Source organism: Athene noctua, chromosome 7 (assembly GCF_965140245.1).
Source record: "Athene noctua chromosome 7, bAthNoc1.hap1.1, whole genome shotgun sequence".
Taxonomy (NCBI): domain Eukaryota; kingdom Metazoa; phylum Chordata; class Aves; order Strigiformes; family Strigidae; genus Athene; species Athene noctua.
In genome coordinates, this window is record NC_134043.1 from 18554361 (window position 1) to 18571883 (window position 17523).

Genomic DNA, 17523 nt, shown 5'->3' on the forward strand with positions numbered 1-17523 from the left:
GCCCGGGGTGTGGGGCCAGGGGCTGCGCCGGGGGCGGGGGCGAGGGGGGGTCCCGAGGGCCGGGCTCCCTGGAGATGCTGAGTAGAATGCAGAGTGGTGCCACCACCCCTTCTCCTAATGGGACCCCAGATCGATGGGGTGGAAGAAGCCATGTCAGAAAAAAAAAAGCTGTTTAATGCAGAGCCCTGAGGCCAGAGAAGGCTGGGATTGGTGTCTGTGTGTCCGTACATCCCAGGGGAAGCATGTCCCCGTATTCCAGCAGCAGCGGCCATCTGTCTGTGTGCATCCTGGCTCCTAGCTCCCTGCGGGGGCAATGAGCATCAGGGAGAGCAGCAACATCCTTGGAGCTGGTGGGGCACCCAAAAGTGGTGTCCCAGACAAGGGGGCCACAGACCCCTGGTCCCATATCCAGGCTGCTCTCCCCACCCCAGTGCTCAGACCTCTGCAAGCAGTAGGGCATGGGGACAGGGCCCCTGCTGTAGCTTCTGCTGTGAGGCCTGCTGGCACTGCCAGCCCCCCGTGATGTGTTCCCCTCCCCCCCCCCCCCCCCCCGGGTGCCCCCTCACCCTCCACGAGGAGCCGGGCAGTGGAGCGGTCATCGAAGGCGTCGCAGGTGTACGAGTCCTCGTCCTCGGGGCCCACGCGGTGGATGATGAGTGTGCGGTAGCAGTCCAGATTGCAGATCTCGTACTTGTCACCGGCAAAGATCTCGGTGTCCCCGCGGAGCCAGCGCACCCGGCCCCGGGCATGGGACACGGTGCACTCCAGCGTTGCCTTGTGCCGTGCCAGCACCGTCTTATCCCTCAGCGGCTTCACAATGCGGATGGGCAGCGCTGGCAGGCGGAGGGGAGCCGTTGGCATCGTGGGGTGAGCGGGGTCTCATCAGGACCCTACGAGCTGACCTGGGTGCACCCCAGCCCTGGTGCTGGAGCCCGACCAGCCCTCACACCCCATGCTGGTACCTTCCACCCGCAGGCTGGCCTCCGAGACAGCCGCCCCAGCTGTGAAGCAGATGAGTCCCGCGTCCTTGGGGTGCACGCCACAGAGCAGCAGGAAATGCCGGGTCCCTGGGGAGAGAGGGGCTGGCTCAAGGGGTGGTGATGGGCACCCATGGCAGGCAAGGGGGCAGAGACACCCCCCCCCCTTTTGTTGACATAAACTCCCCTATGAAGTTGTCCCCTTCTGGCCCCAGACTGGGTGTGAGGCCACCTGCACCCCCACCTTCTTGCCGTATCTTCACTGTGCTGGAGACCTTAATTTTCTCCCCATCCCGGAACCACTCGCCCTTCACATCCCCATGTGATGCCTCACAGGTGAAGACGGCGTTGTCACCCTCCTGTACCTGGGCATCCTGCAGGTCCTGCACGATGCGGACCTGGCGCTCTGTGGGTGAGGGTCAAGGTGACAGGGTGACCAAGGGTGAGGGGTAACAGGCAGCGCAGGGTTTGGGGTGTACATGCCCCCAGGAGCTGTGTGGCTGTACCCTGGACATGGAGCATGGCAGAGGCCCGGCAGTCGCCCGCATCGCAGGTGTAGATGCCAGCGTCAGCCGTCTCACAGCGGCTCAGCTGCAGGATGCGGCGCCGACCCGCTGAGTAGATGCGGCAGTTGGGTCCCGGCCACAGCTCCTGCCCATCCTACCAGGGGAGAGCGTGCTCAGGGGTGCAAGCAGGCAGCACCCCACTGCTATGTCCCCCATCTCCCTTGCCCCCAGCCCTGGCAAGGGAAGGCAGCAGGCAGGGGGCTAAGTGGGGCGGACACTGCTGGGTGCTGCTCAAAGCGACTGGGGTGAATCCTCACCTTGAACCACTTCACCTGCGCGTTGGAGCGAGACAGCTCACACTCGAAGCTGGCAACCCCTGTCTCTGGGACCCCCAGGTCTCGTGGGACCCTCACCATAGTGACTGGAGGCTCTGAGGGGGAGGACACAGGGCAGGAAGGTTTGGAGGTGAAAGACATGGGCTTGGGGTGCAGGGATGGGGAGCTGTGTCTGGGACATCTCGGCATAGGGTGAGGGTGGCACTTCCTGGGGCACCACCATAGGCAAGCACTCATCACTGGTGTCCCAGCTGGCTCTGGACCCAGACCCTGGCCAGGGGGTCCCCACTGCTCAGCTCACATCTCTTCCCTGGGGACAGGGGGACACCTGCCAGCATGTGCCCAGAGTGGCCCAGCTCAGCCCTGGCATCTGCCCGAGGACTGAACGGCTGCAGGATGGGCAGCACCAGTGCCATGCGTGCCCCTAAGCCTGCCTCAGCAACCGTACCCCGCACAAGCAGGCGGGCACTGCAGCGCAGGGTGTCAGCAGTGAAGGTGACGGTGCCCGAGTCCTCCAGCGACAGCCCCTCCAGTGTCAGGCTGTGCCCGCAGCCCATAGTGCTGATCCGGCACGTGCTGCTGGGCTTCACCCGGATGCCGTCCCGCGTCCAGACCCCGGGCACACCAGGGTGAGACAGCTCCAGGTGGAAGGTGGCCGTCTCCTTCTCAAAGGTCTCCACATCTGCCAGCGGCATCTGGATTGACACCTTCCGGGCTGCAAGGGACCCGTGTCCGTGAGCAGGTGCCTGCTCCACCTCAGAGCCCCTGGCTCCCCAGCCTGTACTTGCTGGAGCAATCTCCTAAATCCAGCCCTTTTTACCAGGCTCCCACCCCTGCCCATTCCCAAGCACAACACTCACCTCTCTGCTCAACCACCCCTTCCAGCCAAGTCCCATCTCTGCCCACAGTCCCTCCTCCAGCCAGCAGTGTAGTTGCAGCAGGCAGGTGCCCTCCCTGTCCTCATCCCCATCCATCGCCATGCCCCTCCCCATTCCTGTCCCCAGCGTGGTACTCACGCTCCACGCAGAGTTTGGCCTGTGTGCGGTCGTGCAGGGTCTCGCAGCGGTAGGTGCCACGGTCGGCAGGGCCGAGGCAGCGGATGGTGAGGGTGCGCCGACACCCCAACTCCTGCAGCTGGTACTTGCTGCCCGGCTGGAGGAGGATGCCCTGCTTCAGCCACTGCACCTCGGCGGCCTCGTGGCTCACCTCCACCTCCAGGCACACATCCCCCTGCTCCTCTGCCACCTTGTCCCGCAGCTTCCGCACGAACAGCACCTGCGCCTCTGCACAGCCCGTGCGCCGGGTCAGCAGCTAGCCCTGGGGCTGTGCCCTGGGCTGTGCCCCAGCCAGCTCCTTCCCCCTCACCTTGCACACTCAGCCGGGCTGTGCTCACCAGCCCCTCAGCATTGGCTGTCACAGTGCCTGCATCACCTGGCTGGCACTGCCGGAGGGTAAGGCTGTGGCACAGCCCACTCCTTGTCACCAGCAGCCGCTTGCTGGGGACCATGGGCTGGCCATTCAGCTGCCAGATCATGGCCACATCCTCAGGGGACACCAGGCACTTGAAGGTGGCATCCTCCCCTTCCAGCACTGTCAGGCTCTGCAGCTCTGTGATGATCTCCACCACCCTGGGGACTGCAGACAGGGCGTTGAGGCATGGCACTGGGGACACCCCATCCTGCAAAGCCACTGAGCATCTCATCACCCCCCTGCCATCACTATGCCCAGGTTCCCCACCACCCCCATGGCACAGGGGTCCCCAGGGTGGTGGCCAAGCCTTGGGCACAGCTCACCCTGCACTGTCAGTGTTGCCAGTGTCTGGTCATCATTGGACTCGCAGCAGTACTCGCCGGCATCCTCAGGCTGTACGCGGCTCAGCACCAGCGAGCGCTCTCGCCCCTCTGCCATCATCTGCCGGCGAGGGCTGGGTGCCAGCGCCTGTCCGTCCTTCCGCCACACCACGTCGCCCCGCGCCTTGCAGAGCTCGCACCACAGCACCGCCCGCTCGCCCTGCCGCACACGCACATCCGACAGCCCGCGCAGGAACTTCACCCGCAGCTCTGCACGGCCAAACCCCCCACGTCAGCACCCGCTGCCGCCATGGGGGGGGGTTCCCTGGGCACCCCCACTGCCCTCCCCTCCCCCCCACCCACCTCGGACGCTCAAGTCGAACTGCATCTGGTCTTCGGGGGAGAGGCAGGTGTAGGTGCCGGCATCCTCCTTGGCCACGTTGTGAAGAATGAGGCTGTGCACGCGGCCGTCCTGCCGCAGCTCACAGCGCTCCCCGGCCACCGCTGCCCGCTGCGGGCCCAGCCAGGTGATGTTGGCTCGATCCGTGGAGGCAACAGCGGAGAGCACAGCACTGCCACCCTCCAGCACCAGCAGCTTCTCCCGCTCCTCCCGTTTGTTCACGAACAGCACAGGTACCTCTGCACCGGGGGAGCAGTGGGCTCAGCCATGCCCCTGCCGGTAGCACCGGTGTGGGATGGGGGCATGAAGCATTCCGGTGTGGGGCTAGGGCCCCCTGGCATGGGTGAGGGATGCCTCCAGACTCACCTTTCACATGCAGCATGAAATGCACCTCGTCATCACCAGCATCACAAAGGAAGATGCCACCATCGCCCAGCTCTGCTTGCTTGATGGTGAGGCTTCGTGTGGGGCCCTCGCTGCACACTAGCAGCCGCCCACCCGAGCACAGCGTCTGTCCGTCCTTCTGCCACTGCACCGCTGCTGTCTCCGGGGACAGCCGGGCCACCAGTGTCACACTGTCCCCCTCCAGCACCTCCAGCGGGCTTTGTGCCTCCTCCTTGTTGACAATGCGCACAGGCTGGGCTGGGGGGTGTAGGGGACAAGGCAGGGCTCAGAGGTGTCCCCACAGTGTGGGGCAGCACAGGGATGGGACTACTGTGAGCAGAGAGGTGGTGATGATGCCCACAGTGAGTCACCGTGGAGAAGGAGGGCTTTGGGACTGATGGTACATCCAGTTGTGAGACTCTGCGAGTGGCTGTGAGTTGCTGTGGGACTGGCTGGGGGTCACAATGGGATCAGTCGGGGGTCCTAGTGGGGCAGGTGTGCTGGCTGGTGGGGTCTGGCAGCTCAAGGTCCCCTTAGGGAAGGGGATCCAGGCAGAGATGGAGGCAGAGCCCATCACTCCTGCATCCCTCCCTGCACAGGCAGCTCAGCTGCTGGGTTGGGGGCCGTTAATTTCAGTGTGTTCCCCATCCTGAGTGCCTGGCTCGTGAGCTGGGACACCTGCCTGCACCAGACCCTCTCCCACCCTGCCCAGCCCTCTGTCTCCAGCTGATAAAGGTCCAGGCTGAGCTCAGACCTTGGCAGCTGAAGCAGGAGGAGCGGCGCCTGGGAGCTGGCCAAAGCTAAATTTAACCAGCCCCTGGCTGGGGGAGGTGGGAGGGACATGTCTCGCCATGACCCTGACATGTTCCTTTCTGACCAAGGGGTCCTGCAAGATTGGGGACAGGGATCCTGTCCTCCTCTGACATGCTGCACCCTGGCCTCTGCCACAGAGGCGTCCCCTCCCCTCACCCAGGGCTGTGGCATGATCCCACCATGCTGGGGGGTCCCAGGAGCTCTGAGTTCCTGCCAGCTCACCCGACACCTCCACGCTTGTCACCATGCGGTCACTGGCAGCATCACAGACGTAGCACCCTGTGTCACTGGGCTGCACCCCACAGACGGTGAGCTGCCGCAGCACCCCGCAGGCCTTGACCTGCACCCGCTCACCCGGCTGCACCTCCTGGCCATCCCGGAGCCAGCGCACGGTGCCATCAGGCCGGGAGAGCTCACAAGCCAGCACCAGGTCCTCTCCAGCCACCAAGCAGTGGTGCTCCACAGTGCCTGTGCTGCCCACAATGGTCACCGGTGGCTCTGGGACTGAAGAGACGGGCTGTCACCACAGGAGCCGCAGCCTGTGCTGGGTGCTGCAATGGCTGGATCCTGTTCAAACCTCCTCTGGCTGCAGCTGGGCAGTGCAGGGGTGTTCACAGAGACCCTGCATGGGGACAGCCCGCTCCCTGCGTGTCCCCCACCAGCCTCCCCATGCTTGTTGACACCCAGCCCAGCCTCACACAAGTCTGGCAGCAGCCAGGGACCCACCTCAGTCCTCGCCCCTCTGGCCGTCCCCCCCCGGACCTCCCACTCACCTTCCACAGTGACAAAGAAGACGATGCTGTCATCACCAGTGTCACACAGGTACTCCCCTGCGTCCCTGCCCGTGGCACCCAGGACGACAAGGGAGCGGTGTGCCCCGTCCTCCTCCAGCCGCACACGCCCCGTGTCCTGCAGCTTTTCTCCGTCCTTGTACCACTTCACCTCCCTGTGGGCGTGTGAGAGGTGCACCTCCAGCACCAGGTCCTCCATAGCCCGGCAAAGCCGGCGGGTCGGCAGGACGTCCCTCTCCAGGATCCTGACCAGTGGATCTGCAGCACCGAACACCAACAGAGCTGGAGTCACCGGCGAGCGTGCACCCAGCAACCCCCCCAGGCTCTCCCCACAGCCTCTTGCTCACCTGACACTTGGACAGTGAAGGTCACTGTGTCATCGGCAGCAGTGCAGATGTATTTTCCAGAGTGCTCAGCTTGGGCCGTGGGGATGACCAGGCGGCGGTGGGCACCCTCCTCTTCCAGGACCAGGCTGCCCCCAGCCTCCAGCCTGGTGCCCTCTTTGGCCCAGAACACTGGAGCATCTGCATGGGACAGCTCACAGTCCAGCATCACTGTCTCCCCCGGGGGCACTGTCACTACAGGGAAAGGTCTGCGGGGCTGCAGGATCCTCACCGGTGGCTCTGCAAGGATGACATGGCTGTTATGCAAAGTAACACGGGAACAATGTGGCCCCAGGGATGCCCCTGCTGCCAGCCCCAGGTGAGCACCTGTGCTGGGTGGCCAGGGGGTGGGCACCCACTGGCTTCATCACCACAGAGAAGCCAGTCCCTCTCACCCAGGCTGGGAAAGATCCCGTGGCCAGAGCGCCATCAGCATCTCCCTGCTCCTGGGTTCCCACTTACCTGACACCTTGACATCGAAGGAGACAGCCTCATCCTTGCTCTCGCAGATGTACTCGCCTGCATCTTCTGCGCTGCTCCTGGGGATGTGGAGGCAGCGCCAGGGCCCCTCTGCCAGCAGCAGCAGGTTGTCAGTCTCATCCACTTCCAGCCCATCCTTGAACCAGCGCACGGGTGCATCCGGCACGGACAGCTTGCACCGCAGCTCCACGCGCCCCGGCACCTGCACTGGCAGCTCCAGCGAGCGCTGTGCAGGGTGCAGGATCCTCACTGGCGGCTCTGCCGGGGATGCGGAGGAAGGGTGTGAGACTTGCTCTCTGCATCGCTCCTGCCTCTGCTGTCCCTACTTACCGTCACCTGTGTCCCTGTCCCCAAGGGGCTGCGTGGATGCTACAGCCTCTCACCCCAGTGCAAAGGAGCAGGAGCTGCTGGAGGGCAGGGGCAGCAGTCCTGCAGTGCCAGCCCAGCATGGCTGGAGGGGGGCACACACCAGCCCCTGGGTGATGCAGCTGCACCCCCTCCTCCACGATGCTGAGGGCAGGGACCAGGGCTGGGGACCCCATGGCACAAAGCCGGGGTAATGCTGCCCTTCACAGGACAACCCTGCTGTGCCACCAACCTGCCACCGAGATGTGGTAGGAGACAGACACATCCCCGGCGTTGCAGACGAACTCCCCTGCGTCCTGCGGCCGGGCACAGGGCAGCACCAGCTGGTGCCATGGCCCCTCCTGCTCCAGCACCAGGCTCTCTCCTGCCTCCACCTCCTCCCCGTCCTTGTACCAGTGCACCGGGGCCGCCGGGCAGGATAGCTGGCACCACAGCTCCACGCGCTGCCCAGCCACATAGGTGTGAGGGGCCTCCTCATTAGAGCTGACGATTCTCACTGGCGCCTCTGCCAGGGGACACATGGTGTGCCTCAGTCTCGGCGCTGGGTGAGCCCCACATGAGGACAGGCACTCCCCGGGCAGCTCACCGCTCACAGTCACCCTGAAGCTGGTGGCATCATCCCCGGCATCGCAGGTGTACGTCCCCGAGTGGGATGGTGCGGCTGCGAGGATGTGCAGCCTCTTTGAGCTTCCCTCTGAGCAGATGGTCAGGACCTCAGTCGGGACCACGGCCTCGCCATCCTTCAGCCAGTGGACAGGGGCATCTGGGGGGGACACCTGACACTCCAGCAGCAGGGGCAGCCCTGCCAGCACCTCCTGGAGCTGCTGTGCCTCAGGCACTGGGGCAATGTGGACCTGCGGGGCTGAGAGGACCAAGACCTTTTGTCACTTGGCCTCCATCCTACCTGCCCAGGGGGCCAGTGGCCAGGGTCATCCCAGCCCTGCAGTGCTGGTAGCTGAAAGGTGAGGGAGCACCAGGACTGAGGTGGCATAACCTATGGGCAGGCAGCATGGCTGTGCCCTGCAGTGTGGTGGGACAGCATGGCACAGGGCTGTAGGAGGAGACAGAGCAGATGACCTGCCCCTGCCTGCATCCCTCTCCAGCCCAGGGGCATGGGGAAGGAGCTGTTCATGAGGAGGCATGGGGCAGCTGAGATGCTGCAGCTGCCAGTGGGATGGCAGCATGAACAGGTAGCTGGGGTAGAGGGAGGAGGATGAGAGGGATGTAGCTCTGCATTGCACCTACCTGCCACAGTGACGGTGTAGAAAGCAGAGTCCCCGCCGACGTCGCAGACGAACTCCCCTGCATCCTGCAGCCGGGCGCAGGGCAGCACTAGCCAGTGCCGCAGCCCCTCCTGCTCCAGCACCAGGCTCTCTCCTGCCTCTACCTCCTCCCCGTCCTTGTACCAGTGCACTGGGGCTGCCGGGCGAGACAGCTGGCACCACAGCTCCACACGCTGCCCGACCATGTAGGCATGGGAGGCCTCCTCATTGGAGCTGACGATCCTCACCGGTGCCTCTGCCAGGGATAATGTGGGGCTCAGACAGGATGTAAAGACCAGAGCAGGTGATGGTGGCAGTCACAGCCCAGCGTGGAGTGGTGGCTTCACTGGCTCATTGGCTTTAAGGCTGGAAGGCACCACCTCATCCACAAGAGTCAGGGCTGCCCTGCCCTGGGTTCTGTCTTCTCCTCACCCACCACACCCAGGAGGGACACCTGGCTTTCACCTGGGTGTAAATTGCTGCTGTGCCCTTGTGCCCATGGTTCCTGCCCTGTTCTGCCCCAGGATGGAGCTGAGGGATGTGGAGTGGGGATGCAGGTAGGCAAACACCTCATTACTGAGCCCCAGCACTACTAATTGCCATCTCTGTTACCAGCACTAACCCCTGTGGCTGCCCTACCAGGGGGTGCCCACCCCTCTGCCTGTATCCCCATTTTGGAGGCTACCAGGTCTTGGCTGGTGCTTCTGTCTTGGCCTGGCATTTGCTGACACTGCAGTGTAGGCATGTGGCTCGCTTGGGGCCAGCAGCCCCATCCCTCCAGCTCACCAGGGCCCAGGACCGCATGCCAGATCACAGTGCTCACTAAACACTGTTAATGGGTTACACACAAAATGTGTGGCACTGCTCACATCCCCCCACTGACTCGAGTCAGATCTCTAAAGGCAGAGGGGCTCCCAGTACAAGCTTTAGGTGACCAGCCCTCCTCTCTCCTGAGACAAGGTCAGGATGTGATCCTACCTGCCACAGGCAACACCATCTGCCCAGCCATGCGTGTTGCAGTGGGCTGTAGCTGGGCTAGACTCTGCCATGGGTGGCTCTGGGAGGGCACACCTGGCACACCTGGCACTGGAGCATGCCACCAGTGGCTGGGCAGCGACCTGCCCTTCTCACGGCCCACAGCTGCCCCGTGCTGGGTGTCTGGGCAGCAAACTTCCCAGACAGCTTCCAGCCGCGATGCCCAGGCTCAGCAGCATACTGCAACCCTGCAGCACGTGGGAGCGGAGTGGCGCCAGTTTGCAGCACTCAACCTGCACCACGCTGAGCCCGCATCCGCCCGGCTCCCTGATCAAACGCGCAGCGGCTGCCTGACTCCCTGGGCCTGCTAAAAGCAATCACGTCACTGAAGTGCAGCTGGAGATGTTGAATGGCACTGAAGTGAGGAAGGGGGCGATGTGCCAGCCCTCAGTGGGCAGCACCGCTGTCCCCAGCCCCATTGCCAGCTGCGATGGAGCCCCAGCGCTCGGCAGCTGCTGGAAAACCCAGAAGCGTGTGGGGGCGGCAGGGCTTGAGGCAGGCAGGCTCTGTACTGCAGCAGTCCATGGGGGATAGCTGGGATGCCTCGGGGAAGCCCAAGCGTGCCACATCAGTGCTGACTGCAGCAGCCAGCCCAGCACTTGTGCCAGAGAAATGCCAGCCTGAGCCTCCTGGCACCTATCCCCAGCACCGCCAGTGACACCGATGGCCAAACCCTCTCTAAGACCCTTCTGCTGAAGTGATGCAAAGCTGCTCTGCCAAAAGGCTGAGCTTCAGCAGATGGTGTTCCCCTCTCCCACCCTAAGGAAGCTGAGCTCTCCATGCCCTTTACCCTCATGAGGCAGGTTATGCCTCCTGCCTCTGCCCAAAGCCCACACTGCCTGTCCTTCCCACTGGTGATTTTGCCTTCATCACATAAAACCCCCTCCCTTTTTCACCCTCCCAGCAGTCACTTTACTGACTCTTCCAGCATCTCCCATCAGTCACCCCATCTTCACTCCTACATCCCCTGCCATCAACTTTGGCCCCTTTGCCACCTATTAACACTGTGGAGAGGCTTTACCGCTGTGGTCACGGAACCTTTTAACAGGGCTTTAGCTCTGCCCCTAGTCACCTTCCTGTGGTTGTGGAATTGTGGGTTTCAGGGCCAGCAACGGGAAGTCTTTCACTCACTTTCAGCTTTCATTATCCTCTGCCAGCCGGCGATGCCAACAGCCACTCCATGGCTGGGGCAGCCGCTGCGGGACACCATCCTCCGCTTCCACCCAGCAAACACCACCCAACTGTCAGTCTCCAGGCAACCACTAATTTTCAGCTCAGCAATTAACATCGTCCCTCAGAGAGATGTCTGGCTGCAAGTGACCCCATGCCAGGTGCTGGGCCCCCTATTTTTAGGACCTCAGAGAAGGACTTGGTTACTGACCAGGGCAGAGGTCCGGCAAGCACCCAGGCATGGAGGTACTGGATGCCCTTGGGTGCTTGAGCATTTTGGACCGGCAGAGCAAACTGTCCCCTTTGCCAGACAGTCTGGGTGGTTTTACGCACCAGAGCTGTCACAAAGACCCCGGCAAACTGACCGACATGCTGGTGAGGACCCGGTAAGAGCATCTCTGAGGAGCATCCCCAGAGCAGCAAATGACAGCAACGCATGCTGTGACATCCTGCACCACCAAAGAAAGCCCCAAAAGGTGTGACCCTGCCAACCCTCCTGCATCACACCCACCTGCCACAGTGACAGTGTAGAACACAGAGTCCCCGCCAGCATCGCAGACGAATTCCCCTGTGTCCTGTGGCCGGGCACAGGGCAGCACCAGCCGGTGCCGTGGCCCCTCCTGCTCCAGCACCAGGCTCTCTCCCACCTCCAACTCCTCCCCATCCTTGTACCAGCGCACCGGGGCTGCCGGGCGAGACAGCTGGCACCACAGCTCCACACGCTGCCCGACCATGTAGGCGTGGGGGGCCTCCTCATTGGAGCTGACAATCCTCACCGGTGCCTCTGCCAGGGATAATATGGGGCTCGGCACAGGCACCTGACTGACAGCAGTTTTCAGCCCCATCATGGAGGCAAGAAGAGGGGCAGGAGCACTGTCAGGTGATGGGGTCCAGGCTCCTGCATTGGTCCCCAGCTCACCGGTCACTGTCACCACAAAGCTCACGGCATCATCCCCAGCATCACAGGTGTACACGCCAGTGTCCAGGGGACCCGCTGAGCGGAGGAGCAGCCTCCGCACACAGCCCTCTGCCTGCACTGCAATAACGTCATCCAGGGGCACGGCCTCGCCATCTTTCAGCCAGCGGACAGGGGCACCCGGGGGGGACACCTGGCACTCCAGCAGCAGGGGCAACCCTGCCGGCAACTCCCGGAGCCGCTCAGCCTCGGGCACTGGAGCAATATGGACCTGTGGGGCTGAGAGACATCACAGAGGGGTGAGAAGCATCCTCCAGCATGAGAGCCCCTGCTGCTCCTCTCTCAGCAGGACCCCAGGGCAAGATTCCTGCTCACCTTGTACGTGCAGCGTGGCTGAGTCCCGCACCTCACCAGACACAAAGGTGACCTGGGTGCCACTGTCAGCCACCCGTGCTCCCCGGATCAGCAGTGAGTGCTCCATCCCACGGTGCCGCACGCTGCACCGGCCACATGCCTCCTCCTCCTCGCCCAGCCTGGTACCATCGAGGAACCAAGTGCCGTTCACCATGGCCGACAGCTCCAGGGAAAACTGAGCATCCTCGCCGTCCTGCACCCGCACATCCTGCAGACCCCTCTCCAGGCGAGCTGCCGGGGCTGGAGCGCAGCTGGACTCAGCCCCAGTGGTAACAACCAGCAGTGTGCCATGGCACAACATCCTGGCTGGCTCTGGGGAGAGCCAGCAGCCAGGTGGGGCACCCTCACCGAGATGCACGGAGCCGGGGAACTCCACGGGACTGCTCCTGCCGTGTTCGTTGGCGGCACAGACGCGGAAGCAGTAGTCAGCCTCGCGGGGCACGCTGTCACCCAGCACCCGCATGCGGCCAGGCAGGTCGGTGGCGAGGCACTGCACCCACTCACCCCCCGCCACCTCCCGCCGCTCCAGCAGGTAGCGGCTGGGGGGGCGGAGGTGGGCGTCGGGCGCGGGGCACCAGGCCAGCAGGGCTGCGTTGCTCTCCACCACACTCATCTCGGCTGCCACCGGTGTGCTTGGAGGGTCACGCTTCACACCTGCAAGTCACAGCCTGTGTTGCCTGCTTGGGGGCAGCAGTGAGGCTCCCGGCAGAGTGGCAGAAGGGCTGAGTGGGGCTACACAGCCTATTTCTTTGGGGATCCTCTCTCTGATGGAGAGGGTGGAAAGGATGGTCTTGCTCCCATGTAGCATGGCGCTGGTTACAGGGGTTTGTAAGTGCCAGAGAAGTTGGGGCCCTGCAGCCTTGCTAAAAGCCCCCCTCCCCAAAAAGCCATCACAGCATCATGTCCCCAGTGTAGTAGGTGCCCATCCCTTCTCTCCCCCTTGTCACCCACTGTGAATGGGCAGGACGGAGGACACAGAGCCCCTCCAAGCCTGGGGCTTACACTTGACTCGGAGCTGGGAGGACGTCTGCGACTCCCCAACAGTGAAGGAGATGATGCCCACATCCTGGCGGGTGACATGCACCAGCACCAGCAGATGTGTCCTGCCAAAACTCTTCAGCACAGTGTGGGGTGACTCCCGCAGCTGCAGCCCATCCCGGCTCCAGCAGGTCCCCTCCACTGCCTCCCGCGTCTCCACACAGAAAACTGCATTCTCCCCCTCCATCACATCCAGCTTCCGTGGCAGCCGCTTCACGATCATCCCTACGGGAAGAGATGTATGAGGGCTGGGGAGGGATGCTGGGGTGCAGGGTGGGCTCCCTGCGGTGTGACAGAGGAGGAGCAGTATTTGGTTGAGTAGAGGCAGCAGCAGGCACCACGGCTAAATGGTGGGAAAGTAGATGCAGGGGGCGGTGGGGAGCCCGGCAAGAAGGGGGATAGGAAGGCAAAGCCATGACACCAGAGACCTGACCCGCACCTCGGACAGACACCTCAGCGATGCTGCGCCCTTTGTCCTTCATCTGGCAGAGGTAGATGCCGTCGTCATCAGTGCGGGCATCACGGATGGTCAGGCGCCGCACCACGCCTCGCTCCTCCATCACGTACTTGTGGCTGGGCTGCAGCTCCCTGTCTTCCAGATACCAGGCGGTGGGGATGGTCTCCAGCGGCACCTGGCACTCCAGCACGGCATCCTCCTGCTCTGCCACCTCCACATCTGCCAGCTGCACCTGGAACTGCAGCCGGTGCTCTGACACCGGGTGAGATGCGTGCTGAGAGCATGCAGGGCATGGCACGCCCCGGCAGCCCTTTGTTCAGGGCATTTCCAGCTCGCAAATACCACTGAGCCCTTGGCCCTTCTCTGCCCTCCTCTCCTCGGCCTACATGGGACAGGCACTGTCCCAGGGAGGACATCCACCAGACCAGGGCCTGGGGAGACCCAGCGGTGACCCCAGCATCTCAGCAGGGAGTTTTGGAGGACACAGGAGTGTGCATGCCAGCATGCCCCAGCAGGCATCTCAGCAGAGGGGAGCAGTGGGGTGCAGCAGGGGATGCACCAGGTGCCGGGTCATCCCGGCCGCAGGCTGTCCCCAACTGGTAGGGTGGCTCTGGGGGATGGGGCTGCTGCCAGCGCAGACAGTTGGAGCTGTGCCCTGCAGGGCTGCCCGCCAAAACCACTCAGCATTTCCAGGGGAATTTGTCACCAAGGCACTGTCACCCCTCCCCACTCGTGGCTGGACACCCGCAGCCCTCCAGAGACATCACCTCTCTGTTTTCAAGGAGAGAGGGGCACGGAGGGGGACACAGCTCCCAAGAGAGCCCAACATCCCCTGCTTCCAGCCCACAGCTCTGTCCGGAGGAGCCTGGGGTGACCCCAGCTGCACAGGACAGGAGGGACCCCAAGGATGCTGGGCTCACACACAGACGCATCCCTGACAGATGAAAAGCCTTGGACCCCCCAGCACCTGGCCGCCCCCAGTAGTGCTTGGGCACTCTCCTACCTTTCACGTGGAGCTGCACTGCGCTGAGGGTCTGGCCGGCAGTGTTGGATGCAGTGCAGACATACAGCCCCTGGTCCTGGGGTTTGCAGTACAGTACCTTGAGGATGAAGTAGCCCTCCCGGTCCTCGTAGACAAGGTGCCTGCGGCCAGGGGCAAGGGGCTCACCGTCCTTCTGCCAGACAATTTCTGGCTTGGGCTTGCCGGTAACATAGCAGCGAAACTTGGCATGCTTCCCCACGCTCACGGCAAATGCCTTGGCCCCTGGCACCCTGGCTGGCACCACGCCATTGGGCACCCAGGTCTCTGGTCCTGCACGCCATCCTGCTGTGTGCCACCGCCGCTGCTGCCTCTCCAAGGGTGGCTCAGGGCCATCAGCAGGAGAACCATTGGGGAGCCCATCCAACGATGCCTGGGATTCAACCAGAAGCACGGCGGCAGCCAGGGCCTCCCGGGAGCCACTGCGTGCCCGGCACACGTACACCCCCCCGTCCGGGGGCCGAGCACCAAAGAGCTTCAGGAAGTGCCAGTCCTCTGGCTCCTGTCCCACTGCAAAGTGGCTGCTCTCAAAGAGATCAGAGAGCTTGTGCCCATCCTTCTCCCACTCCAGCACCGGGCAGGGCTGCCCAGACACTCTGCAGGCAAACATCACATCCTCCCCCCGGCACACCCGTGTGGATGAGGGGGCAACGAGGAAGGAAGGTGCTTCACTGCCTGAGCATCTCTCCTCCTCTTGGGGCTTCCCTGCCTCCACCTTGAGTGTGGCAGCAGCGTAGGTCTCACCAACACTGTTCTTGGCCTTGCAGATGTAGAGCCCACTGTCCTGGGGGGTGGTGTGAGACACCAGCAGGCTGTACAGGTCCCCCTTGGCCTCCACATGGAAGCGGCCTGAGGGCTCGATCGGGGTCTTGTCCTTCTCCCAGAGGATGCTTGGCTGGGGGTCACCCGTGATCTGGCAGCTCAGGACCGCGTCAGTGCCACTTTGCACCGTGAAGGCACGTGGGTAGGCCAGGAACCTGGGGGCTCCCCCAAATCCCTCCATCACCACCTCCCCAGGGTCACAGCAGGGGGCTGGCCGAAGCAGCAGTGGGGATCATCAGCCTGGGAGATGCACAGACCAAGCAGGGTGGGGACTCAGGGTTCAGCGGACGACCCGACGTGGAGCACCACAAGGAGGCACCCATGCCTGGAGCAAAGCCCCCAGCATGGACCCCATGCTGCAGGAGCATCACTTTCGCTCTCAGCACCCCAACCCCACTGGGTATGCTCCTGTCTCAGCCCAAATCACCCATTTCCCAGCTCGGTGGCAGTAGGAGAGGTGACAAAAGGCAGCTCTTTACACCCCAAGGGGCCGGGGCACACACAGCCCGTCCCAGGGTTGCAAAGAGGACCGCAGGTCCAGGGACAGGGAACCCCTGCCTAGATGGGGAGCGCAGGCGGCTGCTTGCTGGATGCTGGGGATGGGGGATGGTGGAGGCAAGACGGCCCCAGCCCGCCTCTTCCCCACCCGCGGACATTCCTACAGTATCGGGTGGTGGCAGAGCCGCATTCCGGCAGCATCTGGGCTGGCTCAGCGGGCAGGTGCTGATTACGGGGCTGTCACAGGACCAAGGCACCCGGCTGGATCCCAGAACTTCCTCCCAGGCTCAGAGGAGCAGGGGAGACCCCCCTGTGCCTGGTAGTCACCCCGCAGAGCCGTGCCCTGGGGCAAAGCGGGGCTCTCCCAGGGTCAGGTTCCCCACTCCAGAGGGTGAGCCCATAGGCAGGATCCAGTCCTTGGGTATTGAAAGCCATGGCTGGAAATAATCAGCCCCAGGGGACCAGAGGAAATGCTAGGGAGACAGGCCCTGCTTCTGGAGGACATGGCCTTCATCCCCAGCACTGCGGGTAACTGTGCCTACTATCACGGGTAGGAGTGGGGCAGGGTGCCCTGTGCCTCCCCTGGGCGAGTGCACTCCAGACTTTGCCCACATCATGGCTGGGGCAGGGGCATGTCTGCCTCCCTCAGGCAGGGGGGAAGAGAAACTAAATTACTCCCTGAATCAACCAGAGGGGACAGTGGGAGAGGGTTGGTTCCCAAGGAGTGGCAGTGACCAGGACCAGCTTCTCCCAGACCCCTACCCCTGGGATGGTGCATCCATTCAGAGCCACCTCCCTGCCCACACACTCCCCTGACCCACGGGTCAGTCCATGGCCTCTCCTGCAAACACACACAGCCCTGATGGTTCGGCTGCCCCATTGCCCTCTTCAACCACACTCTTCCCCGATCGCCCTGCCCCATGCAGCCCCACAGCCCAGTCCCCTGCCCCACACACGCACCTCACTCTGCCGCCTCTCCTCTGTGTCTCCCAGTGCCGACACACAGCTCCTGCCGCTTCCCCCAGCTCCGCTCCTGGGTGTCAACGCACAGGGACCAAACGTTACAAATGCCTGCAGCTGCTGTCCCCAAAAATACCCTCTGATGACACGCTGGGTTGATAAGACTGAGCCTGCTCCCTTCAGCGCCTCGCCGGGGCTGGGCTGGCCTACCTATGTATAGCAGCCGGGCAGGAGCCACCCGGCCTGGAGCGGGCAGGCAGCATTCCCCCGCCAAAGATCTGGGGTGCTGCAAACCCGGCTGTGCCTCGGTGCTGGGTCAGCCAGCGGCAGGAGGCAACGCGCTGTGTGGGGTGCGCGGCATGGGGCGCTGTGTGGGGTGTGCGGTTTGGCACGCACAGCGTGGGCTGTGTGGCATGGGACACCAGGCTGCCGTGGGCTGGAACACGCCACGCAGGACACGCCACACGGGGTGGGATGTGCCACATTGGATGCTGTGAGATGCACTGGAGGCTGCAGGGGATGGGATGTGACGTACAGGCTACGTTACGAAGGACAGCGGGCTGTGGGAGGACTGGAGGGGGTGCGGAGGCTGCCCACCACCCCGCAGGGCAGGCAGGGGTGCTGGATGGGGACACCTGGCACTGTCACTGCAGGCAGTGGTGGGAGGAAGGCCAGGACATGCTGGGT

General features: G+C 63.5%; 1 protein-coding gene across 3 annotated transcripts; it reads right to left on the reverse strand.

Moving 5' to 3' along the window:
* Positions 1 to 153: 153 nt before the first annotated feature.
* OBSL1 (obscurin like cytoskeletal adaptor 1) lies at positions 154 to 16960 on the reverse strand. Of its 3 annotated transcripts, XM_074910138.1 has the most exons (27): positions 16837 to 16960; positions 14521 to 15618; positions 13500 to 13769; positions 13025 to 13285; positions 12371 to 12676; positions 11984 to 12262; positions 11612 to 11887; positions 11204 to 11476; positions 8471 to 8743; positions 7812 to 8087; positions 7458 to 7730; positions 6842 to 7117; positions 6344 to 6619; positions 5979 to 6254; positions 5428 to 5709; positions 4375 to 4650; positions 3972 to 4247; positions 3612 to 3878; positions 3184 to 3453; positions 2835 to 3101; positions 2267 to 2533; positions 1801 to 1913; positions 1484 to 1637; positions 1222 to 1383; positions 963 to 1067; positions 567 to 833; positions 154 to 302 (listed from the first exon to the last, which is right to left on the reverse strand). In XM_074910138.1, the coding sequence occupies exons 2-27, from the start codon at positions 15557 to 15559 to the stop codon at positions 295 to 297; spliced, it is 7068 nt and encodes a 2355-aa protein (XP_074766239.1). In that variant the 5' UTR covers positions 15560 to 15618; positions 16837 to 16960; the 3' UTR covers positions 154 to 294. The 3 variants fall into 3 exon arrangements, with proteins under 3 accessions (XP_074766239.1, XP_074766238.1, XP_074766240.1); XM_074910137.1 differs by having other exon boundaries at positions 11204 to 11887; XM_074910139.1 differs by lacking the exon at positions 5428 to 5709 and having other exon boundaries at positions 11204 to 11887.
* Positions 16961 to 17523: the final 563 nt, after the last annotated feature.